Source organism: Limanda limanda, chromosome 16 (genome assembly GCF_963576545.1).
Source record: "Limanda limanda chromosome 16, fLimLim1.1, whole genome shotgun sequence".
Classification (NCBI taxonomy): Eukaryota; Metazoa; Chordata; class Actinopteri; order Pleuronectiformes; family Pleuronectidae; genus Limanda; species Limanda limanda.
This window is the reverse complement of record NC_083651.1, coordinates 16,801,689-16,818,734: the sequence shown is the minus strand read 5'-3', so window position 1 is coordinate 16,818,734 and position 17,046 is coordinate 16,801,689. Positions and strand designations below refer to the sequence as shown.

General features: G+C 41.5%; 2 protein-coding genes across 2 annotated transcripts; one reads left to right on the top strand and one right to left on the bottom strand.

The window, feature by feature from the left end:
- Positions 1-131: 131 nt before the first annotated feature.
- fastkd1 (FAST kinase domains 1) lies at positions 132-6,790 on the bottom strand. The gene is made up of 15 exons (XM_061088805.1): positions 6,647-6,790; positions 6,005-6,517; positions 5,854-5,922; positions 5,386-5,511; positions 4,629-5,027; positions 4,411-4,521; positions 3,905-4,036; positions 3,338-3,824; positions 2,689-2,803; positions 2,480-2,608; positions 1,246-1,377; positions 1,029-1,142; positions 723-867; positions 522-636; positions 132-397 (listed from the first exon to the last, which is right to left on the bottom strand). Exons 2-15 carry the CDS (start codon positions 6,337-6,339, stop codon positions 302-304), a joined length of 2,505 nt encoding a protein of 834 aa, XP_060944788.1. The 5' UTR covers positions 6,340-6,517; positions 6,647-6,790; the 3' UTR covers positions 132-301.
- A 1,013-nt stretch (positions 6,791-7,803) lies between these two features.
- Positions 7,804-16,800, top strand: ppig (peptidylprolyl isomerase G (cyclophilin G)). Its single transcript, XM_061088807.1, has 12 exons — positions 7,804-7,870; positions 8,352-8,435; positions 9,383-9,457; positions 9,550-9,657; positions 10,336-10,380; positions 10,466-10,553; positions 10,663-10,692; positions 10,797-11,123; positions 11,209-11,394; positions 12,479-12,569; positions 12,667-12,800; positions 14,263-16,800. The coding sequence occupies exons 2-12, from the start codon at positions 8,375-8,377 to the stop codon at positions 15,227-15,229; spliced, it is 2,112 nt and encodes a 703-aa protein (XP_060944790.1). The 5' UTR covers positions 7,804-7,870; positions 8,352-8,374; the 3' UTR covers positions 15,230-16,800.
- Positions 16,801-17,046: the final 246 nt, after the last annotated feature.

Sequence of the window (17,046 nt, the reverse complement as noted above, 5' to 3'; positions counted from 1 at the left end):
ACAAACTGTAAACTTTCAATTGCAACAATTATCTTTCCAAAACAATTATACAAAAACTTAAAAAATATAGAACAAAACAAATGCTTCACACTTTGTTTATTTTTGTAATATTTAATACAAAAGCACATTATACACAATCGTTCTTAACATGAATGAGGTAGATTCATGTCAATTGTAGGCTCTTTGACAAAAAATAAGGAGCACTTCATTATTAAACAACTATATCAAAAAACTGGTATCTCTTCAGTCATGCTGAAAGTGTTCAATGTAACATTTCTTTCATTCTTCAATAAATACGGCTTCATAAAGAAAGCTCTCTGAATATTTTCTTCTTTAGATATTCCTTCCAAGCATCCTGTGTTGAAAGCTCCATGGAGTTCCATTCAAAGTGAGGGATCTGTAATCAAAACACATGCTTATTATTTCACTGTCCGTGTTTTATACAACATTAAACTGGCCACTAACAAGATCCAGTCCAAGAGATGATTCATGCAATGTCTACTGGAAATTTGTCTTTTCACCTGAACAACACGATATCCGAGAATCTCAAGGTGTCGTTTTCTCATCATGGCTTCACCTTTCATGTGGTGGGAGTTTTTGCAGAAGCACCGTGAGTCAAGAAAGTTCACAGCAACTCTGAAAGATGAGTCAAAACAGTGTCCAATGAATTTCTGAGTGATTATTCATGTTGGATATTTCCGGTCGTGTTCTGTAATAGTTACCGCTGAGCTCCGGGTGGCAGCTCATGCTTGTCATTTTCCAGCGAGCTCACCCCCCAGTGAGCCTTCCCTCTGTCAGAGATCTGCAGTGTGTTCAGGTGAGTGTACGGCAGCGGCTGTAGGTGTTTGTCCAGAACACATTCAAAGTCTAAAAGAGAAAACAAAGACATGGCTGCATAACATTCTATCATAGGAATCTGGACTATTTCCCATTTATCTCCATTGAAGTTCTTAAGACGGACAAGTTAAGCCTGTGTAGCCAAGTGCAGGCAAATTTCATTATACAGAAGATACTCAAATACTACTCACCTATGGTATAAAAATACGGAGTGACGACAGCTGCTTGAACACAGTTAATGCCACCGAGAACTTCACCCAGCATTTTGTGGATCTGCTGCTGCACAGGACCCACAGAGATATTCCCTGAGAAAGACATTTTGATTGAGAGTCGATCGATAGTATAAATTGATTTGAATTGAAAAGTTGTAACCGGCAGACTCTGGAACATATTAGACAACCACGTTACCTTTCCTTTGCAGCTGCTGGCAGTGGCTCTCGTGAAACCACGGCACCTGGAACTCAGGACACTCGAGGCACACGGCGCGATTGAGCTCCATGAGGCGCAGTCGGGTTCGCATGTTGAGGGAATCAGGCAGAGCTGAAAGATATATCAAGAATTTAAACTTGTCCTATTGAGGAAGAGTGGTGAGTTTATGTTTCGAGATGAATAGTTTGAATTTCCTACGAGGGACTTCATATTTAGGATAATGTTTGTATGACTGTCACAATTCAAAAAAGGGTTCAAGTAATAACACAAACGTGTTTTTCATTAACAAAAAGATTATTTCATAGTTAACAATGATGGATATAGCCAGAACCTGTAACCGAGACACAGATATGGGGATAAATGTGTCAGTACTGTTATATTATTTGACCATTAGTCATTGTGGAAAGTTACTTCTTAAAAAGAGTGCGAACTAGTCCATCATAGCTGACCACAGTTAGGGATGTATGGCAAAAATATTTAGGATTTAACATTAGCAAAACTCAGTGGGGCACTATATGTCATAGTATCTTTCCTTCATTGTCTTGCAATGAAAATGGTTGAACAGAATTATAAATGCATGCACAGAATGAGCCAATCCCCACTTTGATGGAGTAAAATGTGCCCTAATTCATCTGCCAGAAGTCACTGCTGCATGAGGGTCAGCACTTCTGGGGGGGGGGGGTTCACGGCCCAACTGTTGAGGTCATGGAAAGGCAGTTGGACTTTGCACCAACACAACGACTTTTGCTACAGAACAGTACAGAACCCTAGGCCCTCTATCTACAAAAGGGATTGTTATAAGCATCTCTGAACAGAGGAGGAGGTTTAAGACACTATCTATCAGCCACATACAACGCAGTCCTGACGTCCATCTCCAGGAAGTTTCACTGCAATTGTGGGTCAACAACTCTCGACGACCCGCAACAACTCCCAGTGAAACCAACAGCAGGGTGGGTCCAGCCTGTCAGGTTATCTCAACCACTCCTAACGACCCTTCAATTTAAATACCTGGGACTCCTAGCAGTCATTTAGAGCTGAAGAGCCTCTTCGATGAGAGGTGAAACGTCTTTATTTAACATTTTCAAACAGATCCCGAGTGAAACATTACAACTGAAACAAACCACCTATACCCCTTCTCCCCTTCCCTTCTCCATTAGTGTATCTATTAAATGTCTGTTTGAAAAAAGTTGAAAATTACCAACTGGGCACATACTTTCTAGTTGAGAATCCAGTTTTCCCAAAAAGTCAATACTGAAGATTTCTCTGATGAGTTCTTCAGGGAAACTGTCAGCCACAGCCAGCGAGTACGCCATGAGAACAAGCAGATGTGGGTCAAAGGAGCCTGCGAATACACAAAAAGATGGTGTGAGTGCGAGCTCTAAATAAGGACAAATAAAAGTCTGTATCCCAATATTCACTTACTGATATGAGGAGTGAAACGCTGAATGCACACGTCATACAACTCGTCTGCTTGTGGAGGATCATAACTCAGGACAGAGAAGGGGAGCAGGGTGGCGTATGTTGCAGAGTAGTGAATCTTAAAAAGTAGACAGGAAATGTAAAGTTAATATAAAATCAGTTATTACAGATTTAATGTGGTGTGAGGGTCCTCGAAGCACCTTGTCAATCTCTTTACTGTCCTATTGAGGAAGAGTGGTGAGTTTATGTCTTCCAGATGAATAGTTTGAATTTCCTATGAGGGACCTCATATTTAGGATAATGTTTGAATGACTGTCACAATTCAAATAAGGGTTCAAGTAATAACAAAACATATTTTTGATTAACAAAACGATTATTTCATAGTTAACAATGATGGATAAAGACGTAACCTGTAACGAGGCACAACAATGGGGATAAATGTGTGAGTACTGTTACATTATCTGAGCATGAGTCATTGTGGAAAGTTATTTCTTAAAAAGAGTGAGAACTACTCCATCATAGCTGACCACAGCTAGGGATGTATGGCAAAAAGATTTAGGATTTAACATTAGCAAAACTCATTGGGGCACTATATGTCGTATCTTTGCTTCATTGTCTTGCAATGAAAATGGTGTGATGGTTCTCGAAGCACCTTGTCAATCTCTTTAATGGCCACACTGGCGATTCGGTCCATCAGCGGAGGGCAGAGGTGATTCATCCTGGTTAAAAAGAAAGCCAACTCCGGCACACTGGTCCAGTTGATCTGATCCGTCATCCTCTGCAGCGTGACCATCGTCTCCTGCAGCAGCATTTCTTCAAACCACTCCCCCGACACGTACTTCAGCTCCTCGAGCAGCAGGTCCAGCCGGTCGGTGGTCAGCAGCCTCTCGTGGCCGCAGCGGTTCAGAGTCTGCAGCAGGCGCACGTACTTGCTGGGGGTGCCGTGGCGGTAGGACGGATCGCTCCGGACCCACTTGGCGACAGCAAAAGAAATGGTGTTGAGGTCGTTGAGGCTGCACTGCGGCACCACCGCCTCCACGCGTGCCTTCACGGCCTCTTCGAGCCGCGGGCTGGGCAGCATGGACAGGACGCGGGTCAGCATGGTCACCTCGTGGGGGAAGACGCTGTGCAGCAAAAAGCTGCAGATGTGAAGAGTCGTCAGTGTTTCTGTTCAATCGCAGTGTTGACAAGACAAAGAACGGCTGAAAGGAAAACCTACTTGACCAAAATCCTTCTTAGTGTCGTGAAGAATTCCGGGTTCTGGTACTGCAACAGATAAAGGGCTTGTGTGATTCTGGCCACTTCCACTGGTTTATACACATGAAGGTTCCTCTGGACCACTGATGCAATTCTGTAAAATATAGGAGCAATACAATATTTAAGCTTTTATGTACTTAAAAATATTCAAAAATCTGATAATGTGGAGATTTTCTTAACATAAAATACACAAAATGATGATAAAGATCCCTAAAATTAGATTTTTAAAGAAAAGACATCAAGCTGGAACCTTTAAATATTACTTGTTTCAGCCACATAAACGCAAATGCAGCAGCGAAAAAACATGAAGATGTCCAATTGCATGACAGCAGGGAAGCTTCATTTGCTGAGGTCGATTGTGTGATAAAAAATAAAAAGCCACACACAATCTTTTTTCACAAAAAGCGTACAATCTTTTTTTTTTCATATGTCCTATCCGGGTGCTAGAAGGCAGACATATAAACTCACTTGTTCAGTAAGCTGAGGTTCCTGCTCTGAATTTCCTCCAGTGCTTCAGCTACAGCCAGAGCCTGCTGTGCACTGAGCTCATCCGCCAACAGGAAGGCCGTGTTCTCCAACCTGAATGGATGGAGAGCACAAAGCAGACGGGTGACACTCGAGGACTGCTGTGAGGTGAAGAGGTTGGATTTTCACTGCACTCTTACTCCACTTAGAATGATACCAACCCTTCTCGGATCTCCGGACTGGCCATGGGAGTCAGCGCCACAAACAGTTTAGAGAAGGAGAAAGGATCAGTACTGGAATCGATCAGTTCTACCAGTCTTTGTTTCACAGCGAGCCTGAAGTCACAGTTGTTGAACTGCAGGGCCTGATACAGCCCCATGATGATGCTGATGTTCTCTGCGTCCAGCCGGGTAATGCTGGACAACAGGATCTGGTTGCACTTCTCCAGCAGGGGGCGATGGCTGTACTTCATGTTGCGGAGGAACTGCACCACTCTGCGAGGGTTATTGTAATTTGTGGGATCCATAGTGTCCAGGAGTTCATCTGCTTTGCTGACAAAGGCGTCCCGCAGCCGGGTAGACACCAGGGAGGATGTGCTTATCATGAGTGTCGTGAGGATCCTGAGAAAAACAATGCCAGAGTAAATACACACATTAAGATGATTCAAATTAATCCACCGAGGAGGTTTTCATAGTCTGTTTCTTAGCAGGATTACACAAAACCTACCAAACGGATTTTACTGGTTGAAGGATGGAGAATAAGCAGAGAAATAACCCATTAACCTTTGGAAAAAATGTTTTTAACTTTCTTTAACGAGATCAAGATCTTTCTAAATGTTTGTGAATTTCTTAAGAATTAATGCATAGACCTCAGTGAAAAGAATCAGGCATATTTAAGAGATCAATATCTATGAGTGTGTGCAATTGAACTGAATTTAAGGGAACGGTTATTTGTCTAATTTTTGTTTAAGAAACCAACCTGGCATCATCAATGGACGACAACCTCTGATCCACAATACTGGTGATGTGGCCCATGAGAGGACTGTGTTGAAGGTGCTGATCACTGAGACAAATGGCAAACTTGGACAGGGAACCCATTTGAAATCTGCAAAACAAATACGTATACATATTATCAAGATAAAAGTGATATTGTTATTTCTTTTAAGATTTTTTCTCCTGAGTGAAGTTTGTGGTTTGGAGCTCTTTCTTAACAGAAAAAACATCTATCGATCAAATTTTTGTTAAATTACTATTGATCAAAATTACATTGTGGATATATTGAAGGAAGATTTTCACAATTGTCTGGCATCTTAGAGACTAGACAATCACACATTTAACTGAGGAAAATACTTATTAATGCTATATTATTCAGTGATGAAAATAATAGTTGTCCCTTTATTGCCTAAAAACAAAGATAAAATAACAAAATAGTGTAATATGATCATACCTGTCTATTCTGAGCCATGCTTCAGAAACCAGCTGTTGTATAAGGGAGTCATGTGGATCCACATTCAGCCTGCAGGACAAACAATAATACAGTTTCATAATTCAGATAGATACTCTTTAAGTCTGATAATGGTGTCTGTGTGTTCAGGTACCTGAGGAAATTATAAAGCATGTCCACCAGGATGAAATCATCCATTAGAGCGATTTTGTTCTCAGCTAAAACCCTGAGGGTGAGGAACTGTGGGTGTGTCCTGACGAGCTCCACGGTCCTGAGCAGCTGAGGCTTCTCCCTCTGGAACTGCCACAGCATCCCCACAGCACAGCTCACATGGCTCACCGTGAGCTTGGCCTTGTTCTTGCCCACCATGTCCAACACCTGGTCCTCGGCCGAGCAGACCCTCAGCTGCTCCAGAACCTGGTCCCGGGTCCCCGTACCCCCGTGGAGGAGCCTACGGAGGCAGGAGGTCACACGCCGGAGTCGAAACATGATCACAGGACTAGGGGCTCTGGGTTAAGTGCAGACTGGGGTCTTCATTGTGTCAACAGTGTCCACCACCACCGTCCAAGTCAACCTGACAAGCAGGGTCAGCAGTCTGGTGTCACTCCCATCAAGTCTCAGTGTGGAGGTGGTAGATGTTAGCTGCACCTTTAAGGACCTCTATCAACTGAGAAAAAAAACAACAACACACATTATTTTAATCTAAACCACAATTTCTAACATTGTCTCTGGTTCTATAACATTAAAGAGACAAACACCTGACATGTCAGATCTCTCAGGGTTCAGAGGATCTCACCTGCTCTGAAGCTTGTGAGGAAACAGAGCCACTCAGACACTTCCTGTGACTTTCCTCTGGAGTGGACTGGAGTGGACAGCCACTGACAGCAGCTCAGCTCAGTTTTGCAACGAGGTCTTCACGTGGATGAAGAACCAGTCAGCTCAGATGATTAAATGACCGCACCCCCCCCCCCCCCCTGCTCCCCCTGCTCTCAGCGGTGTCTCTGCAGGTTATACAGAAACAGACATTATAGATCAGGCAAAAACACAAGGGTCGCACTAAAATCGCTCATTCAAAGTCAAAATCACCTAGCATGTGTGCTACAGAGAAACACTTCCGCAGCCAGTGACGTGGGTGTGTTTTCAACCCTGGGTTTTGTCTTTCAGGCAGCAGCTCACTCATCCTGGAGAATGAGGGAACTGTCAACAAGTACTTTAAAACTTTGCTTGAATACCAGTGATTTCCATTCGTATGAAATCTATGTATATTCATTTTTTTTGTATTTATTGGCTGAAATAACAATTTTCATGTTCATAAAAGTAAAAAAGTATTTCATGATTTTTCAACAGGGAAAAAAAGAACAGATTTTAAACAAAAACTAGATATTAATAAATGATATGAATATGAATTATGAAAACCTGTACTGACCCTGTGCTGTGAATAACAAAAAGTGTATCTTTTGAATCTGTGAATTCGGTAAGATGACCAGAAAGTTTAGCCAATTTAAAATAAATAGAAAGAGAAATAATAATACGTTCATTCACAATAACATTTGTATGGATAGAGTTGATGATACAGTACTGAAGTTATTTCAAAATGGGGTAGTACCAAAATAAACACACAGCAAGGTCAAAGCACATATGAGCAGTAACAGCTCGTGTGAAGTGTGTCCCCACAAATATGAACGTGGTTCCAGAGGAGGATAACAGGACATTTAGTCTAAAAGTAAATGTAAATGGCCTCAAACACTTCACCCAACCCTTCATTTGCATTGTGGTGAGTAAATAATGAGTGGCTTTTCATTTTCGGGGGGAACTATCCCTTCAGGCAGGCTAAAACGAGGTTGTGCCTGACAGGTAAGACTCGGGGCATCAAAGCACTTGCACTGAACCGACGTGAACACGAGCCTGCGCAGACGTCGACGCGCCATCTTTAGAAACCCTGATCAGCGCTGAATGAAACTTGCTCTCTGTCGCCTGTGAGGAGCCTCTCGCTGCATGGACAGATTCCTCTCCTCCACAGGTACAGTGCTTTCACATCACCGTCATCATGGCGACCTCTGTGTGCGGGGTTAACACACCGGGACCGTCTGTGTGACGCTGTGCTCGTCCCCCTACGTGTTGTGTGGCTGAGGCTAGCTGAGCGTGCTAATGCTAACACCAGGCCTGGCGCTGGGGGGAGAGACGTGAACACGCCGCGATACGAGCCTGTTACCTGGGACACTTACAACACAACACTGTAGAATGTAACGCTAGCTAGCTAACGTTAGCTTACGAGTGAAAACACTAGCTCTTGTATTTTGTTTAGATTTCTGCTGTTTTAGCATCGTTTCCCCTGTTGACCTGCCATGTTGCCCACCTGATTTACAGTCAACACCAGCATCGTTTGTTATTGTGATACGTGGGTTTCAGAAACGCTTCAACAAACCAGGATTTTCACTGTGTTCCTGAACTCGTTCATCCTGACGTCACTCATCTCTGTGATCTGTGTCTCTCACCTGCAGGTTTTTGATCACTTCAGGTTATCATGGGGATCAAGGCTCCGCGCACTCGGTGCTTCTTCGATGTTGGCATCAGTAACGTGCTCGGTAAGAATCGAACCTCACCTCACTCTCTCAGTCCAAACTCCACGAAGATTATCAATGTCTGCTTTGATTCACCTCTAGAGAAGAGCGATTCAGAGCTGTGCATCTTCACCAGCCTCCCGATTCGAATGCACAACAATTTATCTCAATGCATCTCAATGTATCACATCCTCAATTTTCTATATATTGTTATATATTTTCTGTTACTGTGCATGGTGGCTTTTTCATCAATTAATACAATCAGTGACCTTTTTATGTAGAAAGTGCTTTAGAAGGTAAATAGACTGTTATAGCAAGTGTGCTGAAATTTACAAAATTAGGGTTTGAGTTAAGATAATCCGACAACAGTAAGTTTATGAAAGATTGTTCGATGCAGAGTCGTCCACGTCGTGATCCATCTAAGAATTAGGAAATTTGCATTGCAATTAACACCTCTACTGTGTTTGTAGCCACCACCACAATATCAACGCTGAACAACACATCATGATTTGATAAATCAAATGGATAAAATCTTACTGCACAATGATTCGCTCAGGCTCCCCTGGCTCAGATTTTCCTCTCTCTGTTAATTACACACACACACACACACACACACACACACACACACACACACACACACATTGACAACAAACACATTTGTATTGTCAGATTGACTAAAAATCCCTTTTATATTTGCATATAAAGAGGTTAAGGGAGATCCGATCAGAATTGGTCACAGGAGACAAATAGTGTTACATTCTTAACCCAGGTGTGAACTGACATACTGTACTTGGAACTGCCCCCTTGTGATTTAATCTCTCATAACACTTGTTAATACCAGGTCTGAAAGGGGCCTTCGACTGCATTAGTTTTAGTTGGGTGCATAGTTACAATACAAAGACAACTAGAGTACAGGGTTTCACCTCAGTTAAAACCCAAGTAAACAATTCTAACCCACTGTCTCCTCTCAGTTGGCAGAGTTGTGGTGGAGTTGTTTTCAGACATCTGTCCCAAAACATGTGAGAACTTCAGATGCCTCTGCACAGGTAAATATTTAATTTCCTAACCAAGAGTATTCCAGCAGCTCTTTATCTCTGATCACACATGGAATAATGATAATTGCTGATGTGACCTCCAGGTGAGAAAGGCGTCGGTAAAGGAACTATGAAACCTCTGCACTACAAAGGATGTCTGTTCCACCGTGTTGTGAAAGACTTCATGATTCAAGGGGGAGACTTCAGTGAAGGTGAGTTAATAAATGGTGACACTTTGTTGAGAACAAATGTGACATGTGAAAGGATGCAGTTCCTGACTGTCTTGCCTGGTTTATATTTCTACACAGGTTCAACACAGTGTCTACACTGTGGCCTGCAGCATTTTGTCTATTTGTGCACTAGTGTTTTTGTTGCAATTACACCATCAAAACGCAGATTGCAGATAGAGCTTCTGTACCACTGTGTGTTTACTTCAAACAATGGCAACTGAAACGGAATAGATCATGTTGTAGTTGAAGTTGATAAATATGAAACAACTGTTACTTTCAAATTACCAGATAGCACAAAAGACAGAAGATGTTGGAGTAGATCATTTGTAATACCATTGAAACGGCAGGAGGGATAGAGCCATAGACATCAGAAGGACCAATCCCAGTTGTTGTGGTCTGCATGGCTGTGATATTTTGTTACTTTTCCTAGATGGTTCATGTCAATCTACAGCAAAGGCTATGGTAAAGTGTGCTCTCAGGTTTTACCTCCTAGATATATCGTATGCAGATGGTGATAGCATCTTATAATGAAAGCCGCAATAAAGCTACTATCAGCCTCTGTCTTGAGTATCCAAAAATCCATAGTTTCAAAATTCTATAATTTGTATTTATTTTTTTTTTGCTTCAGCTCCTTTAACTATTCTTTCTTTCACATTTCAGGCAATGGAAAAGGAGGTGAATCCATCTATGGAGGCTTTTTTGAAGGTAAAGAGGCCACTACCAGAGCTGTCAGTTGTTCCAAATCGACGTTGCTTCAAGGTGACGATACAATCTTCTGCTTTTCCCCCAGATGAAAGCTTCGCTGTTAAACACAACAAGGATTATCTCCTGTCTATGGCCAATAGAGGCAAAGATACAAATGGATCCCAGTTTTTCATGTAAGCAGTGTTTATATTACGTGTTTATTTTTTTATCATTCTGTTATATCTAAGCCTTCATAATAATGATATGCTTTTGTCTTTTGAATTGCTCGCTGTGACACATCAGAACAACAAAACCTTCACCTCATCTGGACGGGTAATGGCTGCTTCACTGTCATTTGAAAGTCTATTTGAATGCAAAGTGCTCAATGTACACTTAATGGCCCACAGTTTAAATTCAACACCACTTTACTTTCTCAGAGTCCATGTGGTTTTTGGTCATGTGATCTCTGGCCAAGAGGTGGTTCAAACCATGGAGAACCAGAAAACAGATCCTAACAGCAGACCCTATTCAGACGTGAAAGTTTTGAACTGCGGAGAGCTGGTCCCTAAATCTAAATCTAAAGGTGCAGCCAAGAAGGAGGAAAAAAAGAGAGCGAGAGCCTCCAGTTCTAGCAGCAGCTCCAGCGACTCTGAAAGCTCCTCAGATTCCTCCTCTGACTCTGAAGAGTCCGAGAAAGAATCCAAAAAGCGGAAAAAAAAGGCAAAGAAGCTAAAAAAGAAACAGAAGAAGAAGGACAAGAAAAGGTACCTAATGAGTTTTTCGCATTTTCCCTGTTTGCAGTGTAAACATTACTTGGTGTCTTTATATTGAGCCACAATTGTTTTCTAGGTCAGAAGCTGAAAGTGCTGAAGAGAAGGAACAAGAGGAGACGGTTACATCTACTGTACGTCCTGAAGAAATCCCGCTCATCCCAGAGAACCGGTTCCTCATGAGAAGAAGTCCACAGGCCGCCCAAAAGTCGAATGAGGGGGCTGACAAGGATCAGCGACATAAAGAGGAAAGGCCGAGAGAGAGGTGAGAGATGAAATTAACTATGCTGTGAACTAGTTCAGAATTTAAATGGTGATCTATGAACGTGAACCAATCAAGTTTACTTGTATGAACTGCACTTTGTTCATGAGAGGTGTGAACTTGCACAACACTGCCCGGCAATAAGATTGGCCGACATGTACAACAATGGATAGGGACATTTGTCTTTTCATGACAAACAAATATGTCTGATGAACTTGTCCTTGGGCTTTCATTAGATCAACATCAACTTCTCTGAATGTCATCTTAACAAAATGGAGATATAAACTCCCTCGTTACATATGATTTCATCACACGGTGTGACCGTGGCGTGTCACTTTGATGATTTACCAAAAAAGAGGGATTTATTATAACTCCTCTGTGCATTGTTCTTTCAGCCTCAAACCTCATTCACAGATTCACAGTCCCGCCCTGATCATAACCATATCAATATTGACTCATCATTACAGCGCCATCTGCTAGCTACAGGAAGTGACATGTTCTAAACTTTGATGAACAGCTCTTGGCTGCTTTACAATATACAATTCAAATGAGCTATATATATAAAGGAACAATTCAAAGGAAATCATTCTTTGTTGTCAGTTTGTTTTGTCACAGTGTCAGTGATGTTAGAATCCTTTGATGTAGTAGATGCAAAGATGAAAGATTTATACGATCTGAAGAGAGAAGAGTGTTTTTGACCTGGACAGATCTATTAGTCTAGTATAGTGATAGCGATGGCACCACCTATTGCCAGAAGGAGGTAAGCCTCGTTTTAAAACTAAATCCGATTAAGATAAAGTTTTCACTATGGGGTCTAACTTGATGAGGTGGACCGTAATGCGTGATAAGTGAGCGTCGACCAGCGGTGCATGACAGACGCAGGAAGTAAAGTGTTTATCCTCACAGTGCGCGAAACGCATGCAATGCGGAGACGTGCGCTCGGTCATTGATCGCTCTCTCCACCGACCGCAACAGGCTTCAAAATGCGTGTGCTCGGGCCCGTCAGTGCTACAACGTAGCCCTAGTTATATAATATAATCTCTAGCATTTAATTGGCTCTGTCAATTAATACTTACCTATTTTCCAGTTCTAGCAGAACATATGATTCTCAGTCAGCATACAACAGAAGACTGGTGATGACAAGATCTGGCAGGAAAATCAAAGGCAGAGGTCCTAGGGTAGGTGGACCAAAATCTTGTCACTTTCATTCTATTGAGCCGTCGTTTTAGTGTCTTTATTGAAGAGGAAGTAATTGATGTCATTTCTCCAATCCAGAGGTACCGGACACCGTCTCGTTCAAGGTCCGGCGACCGTTTTCGGCGAAGTGAAACTCCTCCTCACTGGCGTCAAGAGCTGCAGCGTCAGAGGATGAGAGCAGTCACTGGAGAGCGCTGGATTAAGGGTGACAGGTAAGATGCAGTGACTTTGGATGCTTGTGGACAGTTTTATAACAAACTTCACCTGATTGAGCAAACATAACTTTTACTGTAGGTCTGATCACTCGATCGTGATTGCACCACATGACATGCAGTTGGAAGACAATGAAACAAGTGTAATATTAGCAAAATATACCTTTTGACGCAATTTTACATTGAATATTAATATTGTGAGTTATTGTCTTAAGTGTGAAAGGAATTTGTGAAACGGAATTTCAAATCTTAATATTAAAAGCTTAACAGGCTGCACCTGCAGTCGTGGCAGATTCACACTTCGTCATCCTGAATCAGGATATTTGTATGTATGTAATGTAGGGGTGCAACGATTAGTCGACGTCGTCGACAAAAATCGATGACCAAAATAGTCGCCGACGAATTTACTAGTCGATGATTCGTTGGTGACGTCATAGCGCGTGTTTCTCGTGCCACGCAGCGGAACTAAACGGCGTTTTACCGGAGGTGCTGATGGAAGTAGCTGAGGAGTGAGCCATCTCGCTCCCTTCCTATCTCTGAAAGTCGCGCATGTGCAATAGCGACAAAACATGGACCAATGTCGGCGTCCGCTGCCGCGCGCAGTCGCGCACCAGGAAGTAAAAAGTTCGGGAGAACTTCACCCGTAACAGCCCGAAAAATACTACCTTCAGTATCTGTACAGCGGACCTGCTCTCCATGGAAGCAGGACACGCGCACTTGAGGAGGAGGCACGTGTGACTTCGTAACGGAGACGATGCGGACTCGCCTCTGTCAGATGTTATATACACACGTATTTACCTGCGCGCAGGATTCTAGCATCCATTACAAAAATATGGTTTAAACTTTTTATTAACGAGTTCTTTTAATCAAAATGATTTAGTCTGAAGAAGACTGTAGTTTCGTTTGTTGATGTTTTTATTAATGTTATTTTCCCTGTCCTTTTTTGTTCACACAAAAAATGGATACTTGAGTTTTAATTTATTTTTAGTTCCAGCACTTGGCCTGTTCTTGGTTCACAGTAAAAAGGGAAACTTAAATTTAAATTAATATTTTTTATTAGCACTTTGCCTGTCCTTCGTTTTAAATGGACAAAAACTAGATTTTTCTTTGCTTTTGTGTCAACAGTACCCTTATATGCAGCAAAGTTTATTTAAAAGACATTTTTGTTAATGAAGTATCAATCTTTATTGTCTTTATTTTCAGTCATCACATGCCTTGAACAACCTCAAGCTAAATTTAAAAGCTGCTTGCTAAATAATAGCAATTGAGAATTTGTGTCATTCATAATCCGATTAGTCGATTAATCGTTTCAATAATCGGTGACTAATCGACTATCAGAATAGTCGTTAGTTGCAGCCCTAATGTAATGTTATTTTTCACATTACTGAAAGCATAACTCTGCCTGATGACAGTTGTTGTTATGTCAGTAACATATGTTCTCCATTTTTTTTTTCTTTTGCAGAGGTGATATGAATGAAGCCAAGGATGAAGCTGCTAAAGCACCAAGAAGAGAGCGTGAAAAAACCGCTGAGGGTAAAAAAGACAAGAAAAGTCGGTCACATAGATCCAAAAGCAAAGAGGAAGAAATGGCTGAGGATGAGAAGCATAGCAAACACAGGGCAAAGAAACACGATAAATCTCCAAGTCGTAGTAAAAGCAGAGAGAGGAGTAGAAGGTCAAGAAGCAGAGATAAGGGTCACAAGCACAAAAGTGATGACAGGAGAGGTCGCTCAAGGAGCAAAAATCGAAACAGTGACAAGAAAGAAAAAGAATCTGAAACTGATCGTAGTAAAGATAAAAACAAGAGCCACGAGTCTGACGAAAAACATAAAGAGGACTCAAAAGGAAGAAATGGTGAGGGAACTAGAGAAAAGTCAAAAAGCAAGGAAAGAACAACCTCAAAAGATGGCCATAGATCGAGTAGCAAAAGCAGGAATAGACATGGATCTTCACCGTCAAAAGACAAAGAAGAAAAACGAGAGAAAGACGGAGAGAGGGGCAGGGAACATAGCAGGAGTAAGGAAAGACAACGCACCAATGAGAGAGAGAACAAGAGGAGAGGATCATCCAGGGATAGGGAACGTCGTACAAGAAGTCCAGACAGGAATAAGACTAAAGACTCTCACAGAAGCAGGCGCTCCAGAAGTAAGAGTAATAAGAGTGATCACAGCAAGGACCAATCATCTCATAGAAGAGACAAAGCAGCCGCCAGTCAAAGGAGAAGACGTAGCAGCTGCTCCGAGAGTGACAGAAATGAGAAAAGTCAAAAGAGACCAGAGTCCAAGACGAGACCAAAAAGTAAATCTAAATCTAAAGACAGAAAAAGTCCAGATAGATCCAGATCAAGACCAGATAGTACAAAAGGCAAAGACAGAAAGGACAGCAAGAGGAACAAATCGAGTTCAAGCTCCAGCTCTGACAGCGACTGACCCTGTGACAGTAGCCTAAAGGAACAGAAATCTGGTTTGTCTTCATTTTATACCCTCTAGAGACACATGCAGCTGTTAAACTACAGTGGAACATATTCACATTCCTCATTCATTGCAAAAAACTTAAAATCAGTAAAGAAAATTATTTTCAAAACACTTTTGAAAGCAGGACAAGCCCTAAGGGGGAATTCTGGTATTTCTTTTTACCAGGTTCCTGTTTATATATGTGGCAGTGTAAATGAATGGTACTTTCTAACTTGCTGTTCGGTAGGTTGACGGCAGCCACAACATGGCAGCCGTGGCTACAAGGTAATCCTTTGGCGTAACAGCAACGGTCCATGAAAAGTCCACTAAGAGTGCTTTATTTCACTATAAAGGCTTAAATTAGTAGGGAGTCGGTAACATCTTCATAGTCCACACCAGGATTCAGCCATAGTTTCAGTAAAATATAAACTCCTCTCTCCAATGCTCACTCACATTTCTACTTCCGTCTTGCTACAGCAACCAATGTCTCGTGAGACTTCTTGTTTAGCACATGTGTAATCTTGTCGCACTCTTTGCAAAGACCCAGAATATGTTGAGCCTTTGATTGATAGAAGTGTAAATTTTGCGGACTGCCGCAGTTACCCCATAACATAACATTGAAGACTCTGCTGTTGTGTTGTTGCTCCTAGTGGGGGGGGGGGGTTTATTGGACCAATTCCAAAAATGTTTGTAACCTTTCATTTCTAGGGTCCTGAGTCAAAAATGCCGGAATTCCCCTTTTTAAACAAGAGAGCAGAAGAGTCAAACAATAAACAAAACGGGAAACATTTAACTGCTTAAACTTGTAATTACAAACTGAGGCATCACATAAAATTTGGCTGAACTGTTTGGCTCTGAATGGGGATTTTGAATTCATTATATCTCACTTTTGATGGTTAGCTGAAGCTGCACGGCTGTTTAAAGAGAAGGACTTGAGACTGAAAAAGAAACTAGAATTACTACCAGATTTTATTTTAATTGTACATGACCAGAGGAAGTTGGGTTGAATTTTTTTTTATCTTGTGTTTTTTTGGGGTCAATTTTGGATTACTTGGTTAAAAATGTTTTGGCTTATCATTTCAGGCTGTAAAAAATTTGATAAATTGAGATTTTACTACACAGATCCTCACAAACTCTTTTCCCCTGATGATATATTGTACTCAAATTTGTTTTAATATTATTTAAAGCTGTTGGTTTTGGGGAGGACTACCCTCTGCCAAATTTGGGAAATGACTGCTGTTCAAGTTATTTTCACCACACAGTTAGTCAGGAAAAGCCCACCTGAAACTACTTGCATGTGTGCTTAGCCCTAACAACAATGGGTAAAATCTCTTTTTTGTTGTTGTGCATCCACAACTGATAACTGACTGTGTGATTTCTCTGGATTGTGTTTTGTTTTCTTTCCTTTTTTGCGTTCATTGAAGAAATGTCATTATGATGCTGTAAGTACAATATAAAATCAGTTTGTATAATTGTGTTTTGTGCAAGTTGGTTTCAAGTACTCGACTACGGTGTAGAATGATTAAAGTGCTCAATTTGGATTTTAATCTCTTGTTTTGATATTCTGTTAATACCGATATAATTATAATTAGAGAAGAGTTTACAATTAATATCGCAAACATTCAGCTTCCAGCATTACAGTCACTAGTCCAGTGTCTGTTCTTAACATGCCTGTTTGGAATGAGCCTATCTGAAACTGCAGAAGTGCAGAATTCAAATATTGCAAATGCCGTAGATCTCAACGATCTGTTTTATCTCCCCCTTCCATAGTGGGAATAATATATCTTTTTAAT

Coding starts and splice junctions, on each gene's coding strand:
- ppig (XM_061088807.1), top strand. CDS start 8,375: ATGGGGATCAAGGCTCCGCGCACTCGGTGCTTCTTCGATGTTGGCATC. Junction 10,693..10,796: donor CCTTCACCTCATCTGGACGG/GTAATGGCTGCT, acceptor TTACTTTCTCAG/AGTCCATGTGGTTTTTGGTC. Junction 11,124..11,208: donor AAGAAGAAGGACAAGAAAAG/GTACCTAATGAG, acceptor ATTGTTTTCTAG/GTCAGAAGCTGAAAGTGCTG.
- fastkd1 (XM_061088805.1), bottom strand. CDS start 6,339: ATGTTTCGACTCCGGCGTGTGACCTCCTGCCTCCGTAGGCTCCTCCAC. Junction 5,028..5,385: donor TCGTCCATTGATGATGCCAG/GTTGGTTTCTTA, acceptor TGTTTTTCTCAG/GATCCTCACGACACTCATGA. Junction 4,522..4,628: donor AGTCCGGAGATCCGAGAAGG/GTTGGTATCATT, acceptor CCATCCATTCAG/GTTGGAGAACACGGCCTTCC.